Here is an 18,639-nt window from a genome sequence, read left to right as displayed (position 1 = left end):
CTCACTCCGGGTTTTCATGATGTGATTTTATTGGAAAAAGTTTAGAAATTGTTACACTTACTATTTTTTAGAAAAATATATAGTCTCATAGTTTTAATTCATTAAATATCTGGGTTTGCTGCTCTAGCTGAAAAATATCTTGTCTCCTTACAAAATCCCAGGCCCTCAAAAAGTATCAAATCATTGGTCCTTTCTCTTTTAAGTGTAAAAGTGTTATTTCAACTTTCAGAACTTTCTCATCCATATGGTGTTTCTTTGTACAACACCCTAAATTTAGCATGTATCAGATAACGAGGTCTAGATATGGCGTGAACGTTATCTGTCAATGGTTTTAGTCACATGTTCCTCCCAGCATGTACCATTCTCCGAATCAGCTTTCATAAACATCATAGTATTCTTAGAAAAGGAAAATTATGCTTAATAAGTGTATTTTGTCTGAGAGAATATACAGGTAAATATGTTGGCCAATTATGGGAAACAAATGCTGAATCGCGGTGTCCTCAGCGATAACTAATAAAGTGAATGAGTGAGTATGACTTTACGCCACTTTTAGCAATATTCCAGACACCAGAAACGAGCTTCACACATTGTACCCATGTCGGGAATCGAACCCGGGTCTCGCGTGACAAGCGAACGTTTTAACCCCTAGGCCACCCGACCGCCCCGATAACTATTAAAGGCAACAATGTTACACAAGAGCATGTTTTAAACAAGGTGACGCTTGGAGGTAAAGATGCTGAATCATCATATGCTCACGATTGACGATTCGCGATTTGTTTTAATAAGTAATTGTTACACTGAAAAATGTCATTATTAGTATTTTCGCATTGTGTGTTTTGTGTTGCTCGCCCTTGATGCCAGGGATGTTAAGCTGTCCGTCATGCATATGGTAACAAGGATCCTCTTCAAAAAATACTCATCTACTTGAAGAACACTTTATTGATATCTTTAATAAAGCAACAGTAACAGGAATTTTCTTGGCGGTTTAGGGGGTAGTTGTTGTGGCACCAGCAGTGAGAGCTTTGACTTGGTCTGACAAGGAACTTGGGATCAGCACTTTATCGATCTTGTGGACAACGCCATTGAGGGCACTCAGCTCAACTTTGTCGAGGGTGCCATCATCAACCTCGTAACTGACTGGAATGGATAATCAAATGGCATTCATCGTTGTTGAAAATGAAAATCAAACCTGTTGGAGAATATGATTATGTATAAAATGTAGTTGGCTGCACAGTCACAATACAACATGGTATATGTCAAATGGTTGGTATCACATGAAGGATTAATGCTGTATGGTAGAAAGAAAGGTCTTTTTGTATCAGCTGTTTAGTATACATTATTATGACACAAGTCACATAAATACAGCAATTCACTTTGCATCTATCTTTCTTCTTCGATCCTAAGTGGAAAACGTGCTAAAACAAAGGTTTCAAGCTTCTGAAAAAAATCGCCCGAACACCCCTCGCATCACCATGATCACCTCCCAACAATCTGGGTCAAGCACACTCTGTATGTATGTTGCCTATACGCGCTAGCCACGTGATTTTCCCAGCCAAATCATTCTTTTTCTAAGCTTAAAAGGCTAAGGGAATTGAGATCTTGGGATGGACGGGTGGGCATATAACGTGTGAGATAGGACAAGTATATAAATATACAATTTAATGTAACATGTACAAATTTTTAAACTTAGTATATCTCACACTGCCAATGTATTTCACGGTTGGAAGGTGAGGCGCAACTCCCTATCCTACAGAGAAGTGGCTACAACAGGAGGTGTCTAAAGACAAAGCTCGTGAATAGGGATGAAACACACCACAAAGCGCTGTGATCCAGAGGCGTGAACAGAGGAAAAAACAATACGTTGTGTACTTATACATGTATGTAAATCATGTTCAACGAAGGGTAGCGTAACCGTAAAGTTAAACAAAACGAATACAATTGAATCGATGTTAAATCCAGCCGACCAATTCTTCAAGATCGTGGTGTCTTATCTCCCACAGACTCATACCATGAACAGTGTCGAAGGAGCCTGCGACAATGAGCCGATAGATCCAAGATGCCCAACATCCTCTCTTGAATCAGGTCAACTTCCCCACGAAAGCAAGCCTCTTCCAGGCGAAGATGCGATCGAGAAGCTCTTTCTCGTGTATCGTTTCGGGGAAAAGGGTCCATGGACTGAAGGTAGCAATCCCAATCATGTGTCATATAAGTATACGCAGGACACGAAGCCGGGTTCCAAGATAGTTCACGGCACTGGTGATGGTAGGAAGGTGACAGATCGCGAAGGTGAGAGTCCGGATAACTCGGAGATGAAGAAGGAGCCAAATGAGACCCCGCTTGAGCGACGATGAGAGAAGGATCCACCTCCCGATCGGCGATTCCTAGATGAGTATCGTACACTATAGGTTCGACGAACCTTTGGAGCCATATGGTGAGACGAAACATGGTGATTCTGTGAAGTGCGTAGATCCTGTGCAGTGATGTTAGCCGATCCTTCGAGGTTCGCGAAGAGTTTCAACGATCCTATGATGCTCGTTCATCTTCCGGGGTTAATCGAACCTCACTGGAAGGTTGGCTGCTTGAAGCATAGTGATCAGGAGACGTTCGCCGATCTTTAGAGGTTCGACGAACCTTAGAGGTGTGTTGGTCCGAGGATGAATCGCGACTCATCTAGAGAAGGTCTCTCATGAGATGAATGGCGATAAGAAGACGCCGATCGGAGTCTGACGGAGTAATTCGAGGTAAAATCGGCTTGTCTATTAAGGGATCCACCTTAGTCATTGCCTGGAAGTACCCTCCGCCAATGGTAACTGAGTTATCGATCGTCTAAGTGGAAGGTCACGGAGAAGTATTCCGAACCTCCAAAAGGTTCGTCGAAGGCAAAATGACCGTGGCCGAAGTAGCAGTACTAGGGTCCGCAGGATCCGCAACAGTCGCGAATACTTTCGAACGTCCATGATTAGACCTCGAGAGAAATACCGAAAGGCTTGAAATTTATTTATAACAATAAACAAGCCCCAATCTGTGTAGCATATCACCATACTGAGACGACAATGAGTTGGTTGGGGAAATCACGTGACTAGTGTGTACAGGTCAACATGCATAGAGAACGTGCGTGACCCAGATTGTTGGGAGGTGACCATGGTGGTGCGAGGGGTGTTCGGGCAAATTGTTTTGGGGTTTTAGACGCTTGAAACCTTTCTATTAGCACTTTTTTCCACTTAGGATCGAAGAAGAAAGAGGGACGCATATTGTGGGATAGGATACGTTTAAAAATTAATAGTTTAACTAGGATAACTATTGGCCAGTTTAGCATGGCCTACTGCCAAATTCTAACGCTGCAACAGGTCTGAATGCCGATGTCGTGTAACTATGTCACGACCAGAAAGAAGAAAGCGATAGATTTCAAAGGAGTGTTTTTCATTAACCCTTTTGAAATTTGATAATGTGATTTTTAGATATATATACTGTAAATATACAGGGCCCTTTGAATGCCGATGTTGTGTATTCGATGAACTATGTCACGACCAGAAAGAAGAAAGCGATAGATTTCAAAGGAGTGTTTTTCATTAACCCTTTTGAAATTTGATAATGTGATTTTTAGTTATATATACTGTAAATATACAGGGCCCTTTGAATGCCGATGTCGTGTATTCGATGAACTATGTCACGACCAGAAAGAAGAAAGCGATAGATTTCAAAGGCGTATTTTTCATTAACCCTTTTGAAATTTAATACTGTTTTTTAAATATATATACTGTAAATATACAGGGCCCTTTCGAGACTCAACAATACAATAGCTGGCTATTTCGTGGTGACTTAATCATCAAGGTGATTATGAGGATTTCAGAATGAACACGACACGCGTTTGTTAAACCCAATATATCCTACTCAACTTTTGACAGAGATGCTGAGAAATTTGAAGCTTATAATGCGTTAGGTGAATCATGGAACAATAGTGAATGAATGAATTAAACTGTATGGTCACATTCACAGTATATCAGCCATATCTGGAATAAATTGAATAACAATAATCAAATGTATGAGATACTGATAAATATCAAGACAAATGATAACACGTACAAATGAAGCGGTGGAGCCTGATTCTGTCGGCCTCCTCAAAGGTATCGAGAGATGTTGAGTGGTACCCAGCCTTGTACAGAGTCCCAGGAATAACGTGGTACTTGAGGATACCTGTGGAAGACGAGAGACACTGTGGGCACACATAGTAATACAATAACTGATGAAATATACAATAACCTGATGTTAAAACTTTTGAGTTCAATGTATATAAAAACGATGATTTGTAAAAACGTACATGTGCCATAAACCTGCGTAAGAAACCCTTGACATATATATATATGTCATCACTGTCAATCAGTTTTATTCAGTACTTAAAAGGCCACAGGCCTATAGTACAATGCGTATCTACATGTAGGTGACGTGGTTGTTAACTAACAATTCCGTTTCTATGTGACATCGCGTGATAAACATATGTTGACAGGTTACATAACATAGTATCATTATATATATATATGTCAAGAAACCCTTACGCAGTATTATCACACATATACGTTTTTACAAAAATAATCATTCTGTGTGAGAAGTGAATTACAGCAAGAAAAACACAACTCCTAGACTTTAGTGGCAAAGCATTTTTTTTTTAAAAAAAAAGAGCAAGCACCTGTTCTTTCTGAAAAGAACTTACAAGAGCAAAGCATTGTAGGAACAAAATACTCCTTTTTTGCATTGTATAAAAAGTGTCCAATACAGTTCTTTTACTTATATTTTTTTTACAAAAACACAAATGAACAACTATTGATGTTAGAAAAAGGTTATTGAGCTCCCCAACATATGCTTATCTCAAACTGAAATCCCAAGATCAAATTAATTGGTTGCTCCTTAAATAGTTACTGATATAATTGTTTCCTTCTCCTGCTGTAACTGATGATCACATGATGACAAGTATCACCCAGTTATTATCAGTGACAATTACTCCAGACAATAGCTATACTACACTACTGCCTAGAAGTTCATTCCCCTTACACGCATGGGCAACGCGTTACGCAACCAGTGTGCATCGGGTTGGTCACGCGTGTGAGACCCGTGTGCAACGCGTTGCACACGGGTGTGCACCCCGTCCGCCACTCGTGTGCAACGCGTGACACACTCATTAGAGGGGGAACAAACTTTTGATCAAAGGAGGACCCGTGTTAAGCTGAACCTGGAGGTGGTAACAAGGAGAGAAAATTTTGTTATCCTGACGAAAAATGATAATACACATGTATTTCCTAATGTCTCCTTTCTTTATGTGATTTTGTGGGAATAACATGAATACTGTTGTGATTAAATAGATCTGTTTTGTTTTATACGACCATTGCTTCTAAATCCGATGGTGTTAAGAGAATACATGGTCCTGGAACATGTTATTGCAATTGAAATGCTTTTATTGTGATTTGACATTAACCGTCTGTAGTACGACTTTCAGTGATAATATGTATGAGGTTTGGCGGCGCATTGTTTTTATTGGACCCTAATTACTTTATGATGACTTGGACTCTTTATCACAGCTCCATAGCCGTGAGGCTGGAAAAGAGCAGCATGTAATTAATGAGGGTGGGTTATATCATTGAGGATACACTTGAGGGAGAGAATACTAATTACCGTACTACAGGAAGAGACCTGTAGACGTAAGCGCGGGGTTGTGTTTTAGCTGGCCGTTCGATAATGGCCGCCAGGAGTGTGAGCTTTGACTGCGTCATCTAAAATAAATAATAAGATACAGCAGTGTTATTTTCACGGTCTGTTGAATAAACTCCCAGTGCAACGGTCAATGTATCTTCTACTTGATCCTTGATACATCATTTTGGCATTCACAATATATAGTATTTCAACGTACAAAAGAGCACTGATCTAAAGCAATTCCGCGGGAGTAGTTGTTACCTGTGCATTACTGTATTTTCCCAGTGAGTACCCGGATGATATAGCAGAAATCTAGACTTGTTCGCGACCTGTGCTCGCCATTCGTAAGCACATTTTTATTGAAAGTAGAAGGACGTATGGTCACACTGATCAACAAAAATGAAATACTGTTTTGGAAATGTAGGTATATCTGTGGGGAGCATCGGTAATGGTGATGCAGTTTTGAAAAGTCACTTGCTTGGTAATTGTGCGATCTTCGTGTACACTATTTTGACTTGCAACACAAAGTAAATATTTCATCTGAACATTGCTTATTTTACCGTGTGTATATGTTTACATTCAAAATGTAAACAGATTTAACTAAGGAAATGTATTAAACGCCTAAATATTCAGTTTATTTTACAAATTAACTGAAAAATATGTCCATCTTTATAATGAATATGATAACGAATTCCAAATATTTGTTTATGTTTATTATCATCACCAAGTACAGTTCTGTATTGTTTGGCTTCTTTTCTTAGCATAATTAATATATTGTGATGTGTTTAAGCTCTTTTGGTCGTCTTTATCATTTTTAGTCAGTCGGTTAAATAAATGAATGGATTAATCAGTCAATTTGTAAAATGACTGAAATATTTAGATATTTAATAAATTGCCTGAGTGAATCATATTGTACACATTGACTGTAACATATACACGCTTAAAAAAGAAAATACTTGTGAAAACAACGTCTATCGCGCATCGAAAAAAACTTCCCAACCAAACGGAAAGGAACAAGAATGATTCTGTTCAAAGCTGCAACGAATGAATGAAAACAAAATGCAAACATCATTATTACAACCTACCAAAGTTATAATGTATCCGGGAATATCAACATAAAGGAACAATATCCATTGCGTCTGCAGCTGTACAAAAATATTTATTCGATGTCAAATGTCTATGTGAGAATCAAATACTTTAATAATAATTATTTGGAAACAATATTGGAATATATATGAAATATATTAAAATATTTAAATATATCGTTTTTAAACGTTATTTAAATGTATCGAATATTATAACCCGTGTTTGTTTCTTAACTGATCACTTAGTTTGTTTCAATTGTTTCACATAGGTGCCAAGTTAGCTGAGAAAGCCCACGTGACAACTATTTTTATAATGTCCACGGTTCTTAAAAACATACATTGAGTTAGATAACAATGAACAACCAGTCAGTGTATTATCGGTTACCCTTTGAACAAAGTATGTTGTTTTTACATCTGTACTTCACGCCATGATATGAGTGTATTCCCTAGGTTCAGTAACCCTACCTTCACATGTAAACACTTACTTTTGACATATCCACTGTGCAAGATAACAGTAATTAATCAATCAACGCATTTCCTGTTGATCCTTTGATGTCTGGGAATGATCAGTTGATTTACAAAAAAAGTAAAGCAACTGATCATACATCTCTTGCTGGGCTGCCACGTGCATAACTCACATTCCACCTCACTTCAAACCTGGATTTAGATTAAATAATTACCCCAGGTACAAGAAAGACCAAATTTGAACCTTTATCCGGTAATCTGAGTGGTGCTACAACTAAGTATACATGTTATAAATTCATTAACTGAGCAGCAAGTGAATTACGACAAATACAGAAGTATAGGGTTATACCAGAAAATGTGGATGACAACAAGGGAGTAGTAATTGTATCATCCACACAATCCGAAATCCGCAAATGCTTTCACTCAGGGATACTTTTTTATTATCAAACTGTAACAATCAGGGGTATTTCCAAATAACGACATACGATGAGCTTTCGCCGTTATTTGTCTGTTTGTTTAGGCTGAAGAAATTAATTACCATGTGCCCTTTGTTGAAATCTTCATAGATCACGGGTAACCAATCAGTTTTCAAAAATGCGTAAGTTTATTTAGCTGTCCTTGCAGACTGGTAGCCCAGTCTCTTGTCACGCTCGGTTGCGTTAACGAGCAATTTGACTCACGGCAGCTTGTAAGCCCAAGCGGCAATCCAAAGGTCGTTTTACCTGAAGAATCAACCTTCATTTGCCAGAGATTAGTGCTCCTTTTTGAATAGTTTACAATCATGTGTTTTGGGGTTAGCTGTGTTGGCTTAAACGTATTTTTATTTCAAAAGAAATCTGGATCGGTAAACAAGCAAAACTTGCTTATGTAATACCTCTCCAGGTAACAACTTAACAACAGCTGGATATATATATATATATAAGAGAGTGATGAACATAAACATACAAAATGCACAAATGAAATACACAAAGCCAATACACTGAAGCAAGTGGTGTCTGTGAAATAAGGTAATGCAGTTTTCCTTTACTACATGCATAAAATTAAGCTACTCAAACCTTTTGCTTTTGACAATGATGTCATGAACTGATTTAAGAAGAGTCATGTTTGTAGAACTGCTTAACTACTGCCATGTAATATCATGTTTAGACCATACCCATGTGTGTAGAAATACACAGTATTTCTGATATTATCGTATTTTTTAACAGTTATAGAAAAAGTGAATTGCATCTTCAAGGTGATATCCACAAGTGCAGTCTGGTATGTCTGATACATGTCGTCTAAACTTATCAGCGTTTAAGTCACTGCAGCCGAGCCTAAGGCGACAGTGGACAATTTAGCATGATCTATGAAAATATTTGAAGTCAAAATTATTAATAATTGCATCAGAACGATTAATTAAGGATTTGATTTCTTTTAATGAGCGAGCATTAGTTACTTCATCGGATAGAGGGTTCCGTAGGTTGATCATATCCAGAAGAAATGATAATAAGCATAGGTCTGTGTTCTACATTTGATTGTTTGTATGTTGAATCTTTTTCTAAGGTTATATTTGCCGTTATCAGAGAATTGAATATACACTTTTCAAATATTTTGGCTAAGCAACTTGTGAGTGCTACAGGTCTATGATTTGAGCATTCATGTTCATCGCTGACACTGACACCGCATCAGCCCGGCAGTGGGCTTGACACAGTTATTTGCGCACCGATTATATAACTCCTACAGACAGGTGGGGTGGTTGTTCAAAGCGAAACGGACGACCCCGTCTAATAAATGCTGTGCGGCGCCTTTGATCTTGCCTCCAACCATACACCTTATAGTAGTAAACGACGATCAGGATGGCCTGGAAATAAACACAATTCTGTCTGCCCAGTGTATCCACAATTAACTAGAATGCTTCATATCTACAAATATGCTTTCTTACGCTTGGTGAGGCAGACTGAAATTGAACATTAGGATAACGTCAGCAGGGATAAAAGAGGTCATACCAAAGAACTTTATTTACTAGTGGAAAAATCAGACATTCTGATCAACCACTACAAGCCCCGGCCGGATCTCAAGATTGACCAGATCAACACCCCAAAGGAATATCTCTACGCCAAACAAGGAGTCCCTTTCGTCATGGTGCACAAGAAGGGGGGACAGGACATCGAGTACGACATCACAAACTACACGGACTTGTACCACTTCTTCCAGAGTAGTGGCGTACCGACCTCAAACCACTTCGTCGCCAATACCGCCGCCCTCCTTGCCAAGAGTCTCTACGAGAATCCCGACCCCCAGGATGAGAAGCTGACCAAGAGACTACTACAAGGACTAAACTTAATTTGTGTGTGTGTGTCTGTGTGTGTGTGTGTGTGTGTGTGTGTGTGTGTGTATTTAATCATTACGCTTTTTTACCCTCATAGTATAAGTGCTTCCCCGTGTGCGAGATAGGCTTAAGTCGGAAAGCGCACGTTAAATCTCCGAGGTACCTATCTACCAGAACTGTATTTGCTGTTCTGGTCATACATAAATATATGTAAGTTACGTACATGGGGAGGCTAGATTATTTACATCTTACAGCAATATAGTGCAAATATTATGTTCAATAAAAGAAAACGTTGATAGATCTATAACACACTTTTTGTACTTTTAAACAAACTGTGGACTTTTAAGACATTTTCGCTTATTGTAATAACATCTAGCTAACCAATCATGTCTATCTCTGAAATCCACAAGCATAGTCAAACCTAAAAAAACATACTCAGGGAGGTAAGTTTTGACTTGCCAAGCACTGTAAGGTGAGTTTATTTTTAAACTGTCAAAAGCGATTGTCCCTTCAATACTAGTATATGTCTGGAAGCTGTCTCTCGGACTGTTATGAGTTATGATGTATTTTATGATATAACTGGGGAATGTTCAAATTAGTTACTGTCATTTAATCCAACGTTCTAACTGTCAACTGTCTCAACAGGATCATAGGTTTGGTTATATATCTCCTCCCTGTCTCTATGTCTTAAGTTGTTAATCGGTAACTGCGGTCCAAATGTATCAACTTATTCATCTGTTGTTGCAAACTTGACTGATTTAAACATATCTTATTGATCATGAACTACTCAGTCAGTCAAGCACCTGTATCAGAAATGTAAAACCAGCCATGTTTCATGTAGTCCCAATATCACTGAAAAATGCCGATGTAACGTGACATATAAATTTACTCACAGACAATATATTTTTCGTGAGAGTGAAGCACAATTTTATCAAAGTTTTATTAACAATTTCATAAACTTTAATAATATTAATATTAAAATTCATCATCACTTGCCAAGTTTATGAAAATGTCCCCATTTGGAAGATGTCACATATAAACAAGGATTCGAACTAAGTTTGATCGTCTTTGACACTGAGGTTTATCCCCACTTTGCCAGCAAACTGCAGAAGATTAACAGTGAGTGAGTGAGCATCGTTTCTATGTTTATACAAGAAATGATGTCAGGCCGAAAACGCTCACAGTAGTTAGTGAGTAAACGCACGACCTGTCATGACCTGGTTGAGTGACTTCCTCCAATCAACGTGAAAGGATTACTCACAGAGAAAGAAAGGATTAAAGTCACCCCAAAATCTTCTTCTAACGTAGTACTCCAACTTCTAAATACCTCTCAGAGAAGGATTAAAATCCTAAAGATATCCTATCTACGTGGTATAGGTACTCACAACCTCTAATAATAAACTGTTACGTTTGGTATCCCCAGCAATACTCACTATGGTCATTGGGCAATGTAAAAATCACAAACCCTAACGAGATTCTGTCTACATGGTCACACCCGGTGATTGTGAAGATCTCAAATTCTATCAACTGTCAGACAGCATGGCTGTTCATATTCATTTACAACATCCTCTTATAATTAGTATAAAAGTGTCCCACACAAAACCTTCTTTTATTTATTCTTTCAAACTACAACACAGAAAGTGGGGTGTGGGGAAATGGGACATATTCCTACGTGAAATAATGAGACATTAGTAGTGGTGACGGCTATATCATAATTGTACTGTCTAACGCATAAATTTGGCAAACGAAAAACGTTATATTTGCAATCAAATGGAATGACTCGTGTGGGCAAATGAATATGTTCGCAATCCACAAACAATCATTTTATTAATGGCGAACATTTACCAACCCGCGACAATCGTGTCAACACGGGGGTTCCCCTAGCAATAAACTCGCATCTAAATTCACTACAGTTCTACTGTCGGCTAGCCACAATGGCTAGACTGGACCCTAGTGGAATGGTTCATGCCATAAAAGTCTAGCAACCGAACACTAATTAAGATAGGCCGACCTTGTATTTACGGTCTGGTGAACACAGCTCAATGGCCGCTCATTAACTCAAATTTCACATCTCACTGTTTTGTTTTATCTCACTATTCATTTGATAAATTTGTCAACTTCAACTGGAACCCGGTCCCGTGTTACACGCGTGGCACACGCGTGTGCAACGGGTTGCACACGCGATGCACACCCGTTGCACACCCGTGTCCAACGGGTGCTCACCCCGTGTGCAACCCGTTGAGCACCCGTGTCACATGCGTGTTACACGCGTTCTCAACGCGTGTTAGGGGAATGAACTTTTAGGCAGTAGTGTACATGTACGGTGGGCCATAAGGGACATAGAGTCTGTTTTTCAATATTTTGATATTTCACATACTCTTATCGTAAACCTTTTGCAAATTAACACGATTTGTCATACAAATATGTGATAAATCATGTATAAAGAAGATACTAAATAGCTGAAAAGTGAAGCGAAAATGTCAAAAACTAAAATGAAAATAGTTTTCTGTATTTTTATTTTAGATTTTGACATTTTTGCTTTTGTTTTTGACATTTTCATTTTAGTTTTTGACATTTTCGCTTCACATTTTAGCGATTCAATAGATACTTCTTGTTTTTCTTCGGTTGTTTTTATACATGATTTATCACATATTCGTATGACAAATTGTGTTAATTTGCAAAAGATTACGATATGCTCCTTATGCTCCACCGTAAAAAACAGACTCCATGTCCCTTATGGGCCACCGTACTATACTTACTAAAGAGTTAATCACTAATCATAAATGTTGCATGACTTTCTTTGCTTGGTAAAATAATAAAATATCAGCAGTGTAAATCACTACAACACACTATTGAACTTACTGGTGAGGAGAGTTGGGTTGTTGATGAGGGCGCCGACGACGTCGGATCCAAGGTCAGCAAATGCTTTGTCAGTAGGTGCAAACACAGTGATTGGGTGCTGGTCTGAAAACACAAAAGACGGTTGTTCTTTTATCCATGCAACGCTGATTGGCAGAAACTATAACTTTAATGACAAAACGTTCATCTTTGAAAATATGCTTTGCCTTGATTACTCTTATGGGATATATGATGCGTAAACGCTATTTTGATTTTATCTTGAGTTTGAATCCCATATAATGATTATAGATTCATCCGTCGTAGGATTTACAAAATTGTAAACGTCTAGAACCTGGATACCGGTATATCCTCCAACATCAAACTGACACGTTTTGTAATTGCGTTCACCTTCCAGAACCAGCTAATTACCTCATACAAACGCACATACCATACTTTGAGCCACCAGATAATTGTAAACCACGGAGGAAATTATGTACCAGTATTGTTACCTAGTGATATGGTGTATTGTCAGACTCTTGTGTTTCTACAATCATAAATAAATGATGGAGTAGACAACTGGTTACAGCGTTCTCGTCAAGCCGAAAGCCTACGTTATATTCCAAATTTGGTTTACTAGTATTTAGATCCCGCTCTTGTTTTCCAAGAAGTGATATTCTCGCCTATCACTGCTACGCAATCCAGGTGTTATGTAAATGAACCCCTCGAACATATTTTAGCAATATTCCAGCAATATCGCGGCGAGGGACACCAGAAATTGGCTTCATACATTTTTCCATGTGGGAATCCAACCCGGACCTTCGGGGTGACGAGCGAACGCTTTAACCACTAGGCTACCCCGCCACCCAATACATGTACCTTGGAGGAAGTTGGTGAGGCCGGCTTTCTGGACTGCGGCCAGGAGGGTGGTGAGTTCTCCGTCGTTGCTGACGATGTCGACAACGGTTCCAGATGGCGGCATCATGACTCCATTCATGAGGTGAACAACACCGTTGCTCACGACATGGTCTGGGGAGATGATACGTTGTCCCTCTGCAGTCAGGCCCTAGAATTACCAACATTTCATACTGGGTCATTTTACAGACCAGGAGCATCAACCGTAGTTAGACATTTCATTTACATTTTTGAAGTCATGCTTTTTTCTGATAACAGTGAGGGTGAAAAAATAACAATCATTCATGGATTACATTTTTATAGTAATCATAATACTTCAATCTGAATATTCAACATTAATCTCAGTTTAAAATGTACACATAATTTCCTGGACTATGTTTTTTGCATTGAGTTATGTAATAGAGGGAATTTTACAAGGGGTTTACAACGCGTATTAGAGAAAACGCCACCTTCACATATGCTTATCTGTAATACGTCCTCTTTACAGGTTACATGTACATGTGAGAGAAATCATGTATAATCAGTGTTAGAAACCACAGGTCTATAAATGTAAAGTGTGCAAAGCACAAGAAGGACGTTTACAAACTAACAACAACTGCTTTGATACCACTTTATGTTACACCAAAAGTTTCATTCATTTCTCACTTTCATATCGATTTGGACATGCAAACAAATAAAGCTCATGAAGATATAGGTCCTTGGATCAGATGCCAGATTTTCAGGTGCGCGCATATCGTTTGCGTTAATCATTGAATGTCCGACAATCCAATATAAGTATTTAAGTTCATTTCCTACTCATATGTCACAAAATGAACAATATTTTGGGATTTAAAGGTATATTCTTCATGACGTTCCTTTTTCTCTCATTATGTTATGAACATTAAAAAACAACTGTTATATATTATATGTATATTTTGCTTTCATTCCGATTGTTGATACTAGTTATATTTTAGTTGTGGCAATGGGTATTCAACTTATGGCAATGGGTATTTAAGTTATGGCAATGGATATTCCAGTTGTTGCAATGGGTATTCAACTTATGGCAATGGGTATTTAAGTTATGGCAATGGATATTCAAGTTGTTGCAATGGGTATTCAAGTTGTTGCAACGGGTATTCAAGTTGTGGCAATGGATATTCAAGTTGTGGCAATGGGTATCTAAGTTGTGGCAAGGGGTATTTAAGTTGTGGCAATGGGTATTCAAGTTGTGGCAAGGGGTATTCAAGTTGTAGCAATGGGTATTTAAGTTGTGGCAATGGATATTCAAGTTGTGGCAATGGATATTTAAGTTGTTGCAATGGGTATTCAAGTTATGGCAATGGATATTCAAGTTGTTGCAATAGATATTCAAGTTGTAACAATGGATATTCAAGTTGTGGCAAGGGGTATTCAAGTTGTGGCAAATGGATATTCAAGTTGTGGCAATGGATATTCAATATATGGCAATGGGTATTCAATTTATGGCAGTGGGTATTTAAGTTATGGGAATGGGTATTCAATTTATGGCAATGGGTCTTCGAATTGTGACAATGGGTATTCAAGTTGTAGCAATGGGTATTCAAGTTATGGAAATGGGTATTCAATTAATGGCAATGGGTAATTATCACATGTTTTGTTCTACAAAAAGCTCAAATAACCATCAAAACATCTTTCTTACAATTAGGAAATTCATACTATACCATTTATTGATCTTTATTTCTAGTAAAGTCAAGTTGCAGTTTATTTTAGAAAATTCAAAGAAAATAATACTTATGTGCACTCAACACATCAGTTTCTCAAAATCTAAGACCGATAGGTCTGATAGTTAATGGAATATGTATTACAAAACCAATGAAGCACTTTAGCCGTTTGGAGAATTCGAGTTATTGCAGCACTTACGCCAACTGACAGATAATGGTTCATTCTGATTTTTGAGCCCTGGAGAGAATCTAGCTGAAGTTCGTTGTAGTTGATGTCGGCAGCCTTGTGGATGCCGCTGACGACATGATACTTCAGTACAGCTGCAAGCTTGGCAGTGTCGTTCTGGAGGCTACCGAGGACGGCGGCGTCAAGGTTACGGAAGGCTCTGTCGCTTGGAGCGAACACGGTGAAGGGACCTGTGAGAATCAAACAAGAGAACACTGTCATCGATATTCCCCAAATTTTGGATACTTGTGAATAATTACAGGAAGCTTTTTACCATGGAAATTCGAATCATATTTGTTTAAAACGTCCCACACTAAGACATGACACCATTTCACCACTAAACTATCTATGTTCCAAGTTTAGTAAAGAAATATTGTAAATTGTTCAAGAACCGGAAACGACCACTGCCCCCATTTTCAGTCCATGTCAAAGTCGTTGCCATGGACGCTCGAAAATTTACTTTTTAAAGTCCTGAATGTCGCACTTTACTGCATCATGTCGAATACAATGTCAAAGATATGTTTTAGCTGCTCTCCTGTTATTACTGTTGTGCAGTTGCTTAGCTAACCAGCTTTTTTGTATTTGCTCTGATTTAATTAATAAGTGATCATTTTCAGTGTAAATTGGGTTTGTGATCTTTTATCTTGTCGTCTATTGACGACAAGCACTACTCCCATTTTTAGCCTTAGTCAAGTCATTGCCATGGAAACTTATGTATTTTAATAAATCCCAAACTATCACAAGGCACGAGTTCACCACTTGGCCTATATATGGGCCAAGTTTGGTGAAGAAGTATTATGCGGATTTCAGAATCTGCTCCGGAAACGACATCTTGCTCGAACGAACACGGGGCGGTCGGGGAGCCTAGTTGTTAAAGCGTTCGCTCGTCACGCCGAAGACCCGGGTTCGATTCCCGACATGGGTACAATGTGTGAAGCCCATTTCCGGTGTACCCCGCCGTGATATTGCTGGAATATGGCTAAATCGGCGTAAAACCATACTCACTCACTCGAACGAACATACAAGGACGGAGGGCGTCCATTTCAATATCCTATGAAAAATGTGTTGCGCCTCTCACAAGCGATGTCCTCGTCTATTTCCTGGGTATAATGCGTGGTGTCGTGACATTGCTGGAATACTGCTACAAGCGTCGTAAAACCACATTCAATCACTAACTCTATTTCGACCAGGAACCCTATACCCGTGCTTGGTGGTTTCACCTGAGTGGTAAACGTCTAAGACCTGCATCACTGTAGCTTTCCTCCCACATTAAGCTGACACGCGTGATATAACTGGATTACAGTTAAAAGCGGCGTTGAACACTACTCACTCACTCAACCAGGAACCAGGCTATGAAAGCTCTATAATTACGTCGTGCCCATCCATGAACTTACCATCTCCTTTGAGAGTGTCAGTGAGCCCCGCCGTTTTCAGAAGGCTGACAATTTGGGTGTAACGCCTTGACGTCAGGTAGTCGACGATGTTGGGTGTTGAGCCCTGTGCCCATGTTGCTACCACCAGCGAACACAGAATTACCAAAGCGTGCATTTTGTTGTATATGATCGGCGTCACCGCTCTTCCCAGTCGACTGTTGAAGAAAAGCAAGAAGGAGTGGTCCCCTCGGGTGAAGCAGCTATTAGGTCGCTGTTGCGGTCATGTGATTCCCAACATTTGGACTTCTTATCAAAGGTTACCTCAAGGTCATATTGATTAGCGTCTGACCCCTTCGAGTGGACATATTCTCCGAAACAAATTAGGGTTGCACTACTCTTTTATTTCGAAAAGATACTTAAAAAATTGCATTTGTTATATCCCTCACTTTAGACAAGAAACGCACACAAAGAATATCAATATACCCTCACTGGACATTCCTACACACAATTCATCACTTCTTTGTGTGTTTGTAGAGTGAGTATGGTTATACGGTTCTTTTAGCAATATTCTAACAATATCATTACGATGGATGCCGGAAATGGCTTCACATGTGATAACCATGTGGGGAATCGAACCCAGACCTTCTACGTGACGAGCGAACGTTTTACTAGGCTAACACACGGGACGGTTTTAGTAGACGTGTAACTTGTCACAGAACCGTTATGAAGTAAGTAAAAGTGTGTATCAATCCAGAGACCATATAGTATGTGGTCTCTGATCAATCTCAGTAATGGATCCATTGTGAAACCATATTACAAAGAAAGTCCAATGCTGTAAATACATTACATTGACTAAATGAAATGGTTTAACGCCAACCGTTATAACATGGCGTGTGAAAGTTATGCAGGTCTTGGACGTTTACCACTGTGGTGAAATCCACAATCAAGTTATGGTGCTAACAAGTACAGAGTTAGGGCTAGACTGGGATACGCAACCACAGATGTCATGGATCAGAGATGCCTGGTACGTCTAAGGGGCGAATCTTTGCACAGATACTTGGGACGCCTTGGACGATTTGGCCACCCTCCACCCCCTTATAAACCGATAGTATTGTATACCTAACTTACATAGTGAGTATGACTGGGGTTCAGTGGTGGTAGAGTTCACTCAAATATCTCAGGTCGAAAATATTTAATTCACAGTCATGAAACCATTAGTTACAAGTTGTGAAATAAGATTGATTCTTCGGGTTTTATAAACATAATTGTTCACCTTTACTTCGTTTTCCAAAATCAAAAAGAAATACAGAAGTATAAAAGTTAATATATTTGAATTACTGAAATATGTACTTTTATTTATTCATCTTTGGAAAGTTCAAAATAATCTCTTCATTTGAGAAGTCTAAGATGTAAGATTAGAAGGAGTTTCCTGAGTTGCAATAAGGATGAAAATGTTCTTGTAAAATTATACAGAGCCCCAATGCAAATAGTAGAGTATAGGCCAAGGGCAACTTTTCTTGTTGTATCAATGTATCGATAGAGTGAAAGGATTAGACAGAAGTTTTGTAATCAATGTAACGTTTCGGCTACCTTGCTCTTGGGGAAAGAATTGTAAACATGGAATGTAGAATTAATCAAGCAGCCTGACGCTGCAAACAACGTCCCTTTCCCTGTGTAGAAGTGCACAAAAGAAGTAAGGGCCTGTTTGAGGTATCGATCCTATTTTTGTTTAAAGGTGAAATTGAAACCTGATTTGTCAATCGGTTTCATGGATGGTTCCAACCAATTCCAAAGTCAGACGCGATTGTTATATGTCTCTATTGTGTCTGTAGGATTTCTAAAGATTGCTAAGTTTGTAGTTCAGGTACACGTGCATTTACCTGACAACCCCCCTCCAAACCTTAAAATTGGCTTCTGAAAAACTTAGAAACTGTTACCATGGTAGGTGCTTAATAAATATGATCTAAATCAAAGCGACAATACCCAAATACCTAAAGCGACAATAATCATAAGAAATCTTTGAGCAGAGCCCGTTAAATCCAATGCTTTTAATACATGTACATTGAGTAAA

The 18,639-nt window shown here is 38.8% G+C and overlaps 1 protein-coding gene across 1 annotated transcript; it reads right to left on the bottom strand.

The window, feature by feature from the left end:
- Nucleotides 1-932: 932 nt before the first annotated feature.
- Nucleotides 933-16,821, bottom strand: LOC139449986 (transforming growth factor-beta-induced protein ig-h3-like). The gene is made up of 6 exons (XM_071231596.1): nucleotides 16,590-16,821; nucleotides 15,169-15,386; nucleotides 13,255-13,441; nucleotides 12,403-12,504; nucleotides 4,084-4,194; nucleotides 933-1,137 (listed from the first exon to the last, which is right to left on the bottom strand). The coding sequence occupies exons 1-6, from the start codon at nucleotides 16,741-16,743 to the stop codon at nucleotides 986-988; spliced, it is 924 nt and encodes a 307-aa protein (XP_071087697.1). The 5' UTR covers nucleotides 16,744-16,821; the 3' UTR covers nucleotides 933-985.
- Between the last annotated feature and the right edge of the window lie 1,818 nt (nucleotides 16,822-18,639).

The sequence above is a fragment of the Haliotis cracherodii genome, unplaced genomic scaffold (assembly GCF_022045235.1).
Source record: "Haliotis cracherodii isolate W230 unplaced genomic scaffold, xgHalCrac1.p SCAF_8, whole genome shotgun sequence".
NCBI lineage: Eukaryota > Metazoa > Mollusca > Gastropoda > Lepetellida > Haliotidae > Haliotis > Haliotis cracherodii.
The sequence above is the reverse complement of the archived record's forward strand: the minus strand, read 5'-3'. Positions and strand labels throughout refer to the sequence as shown.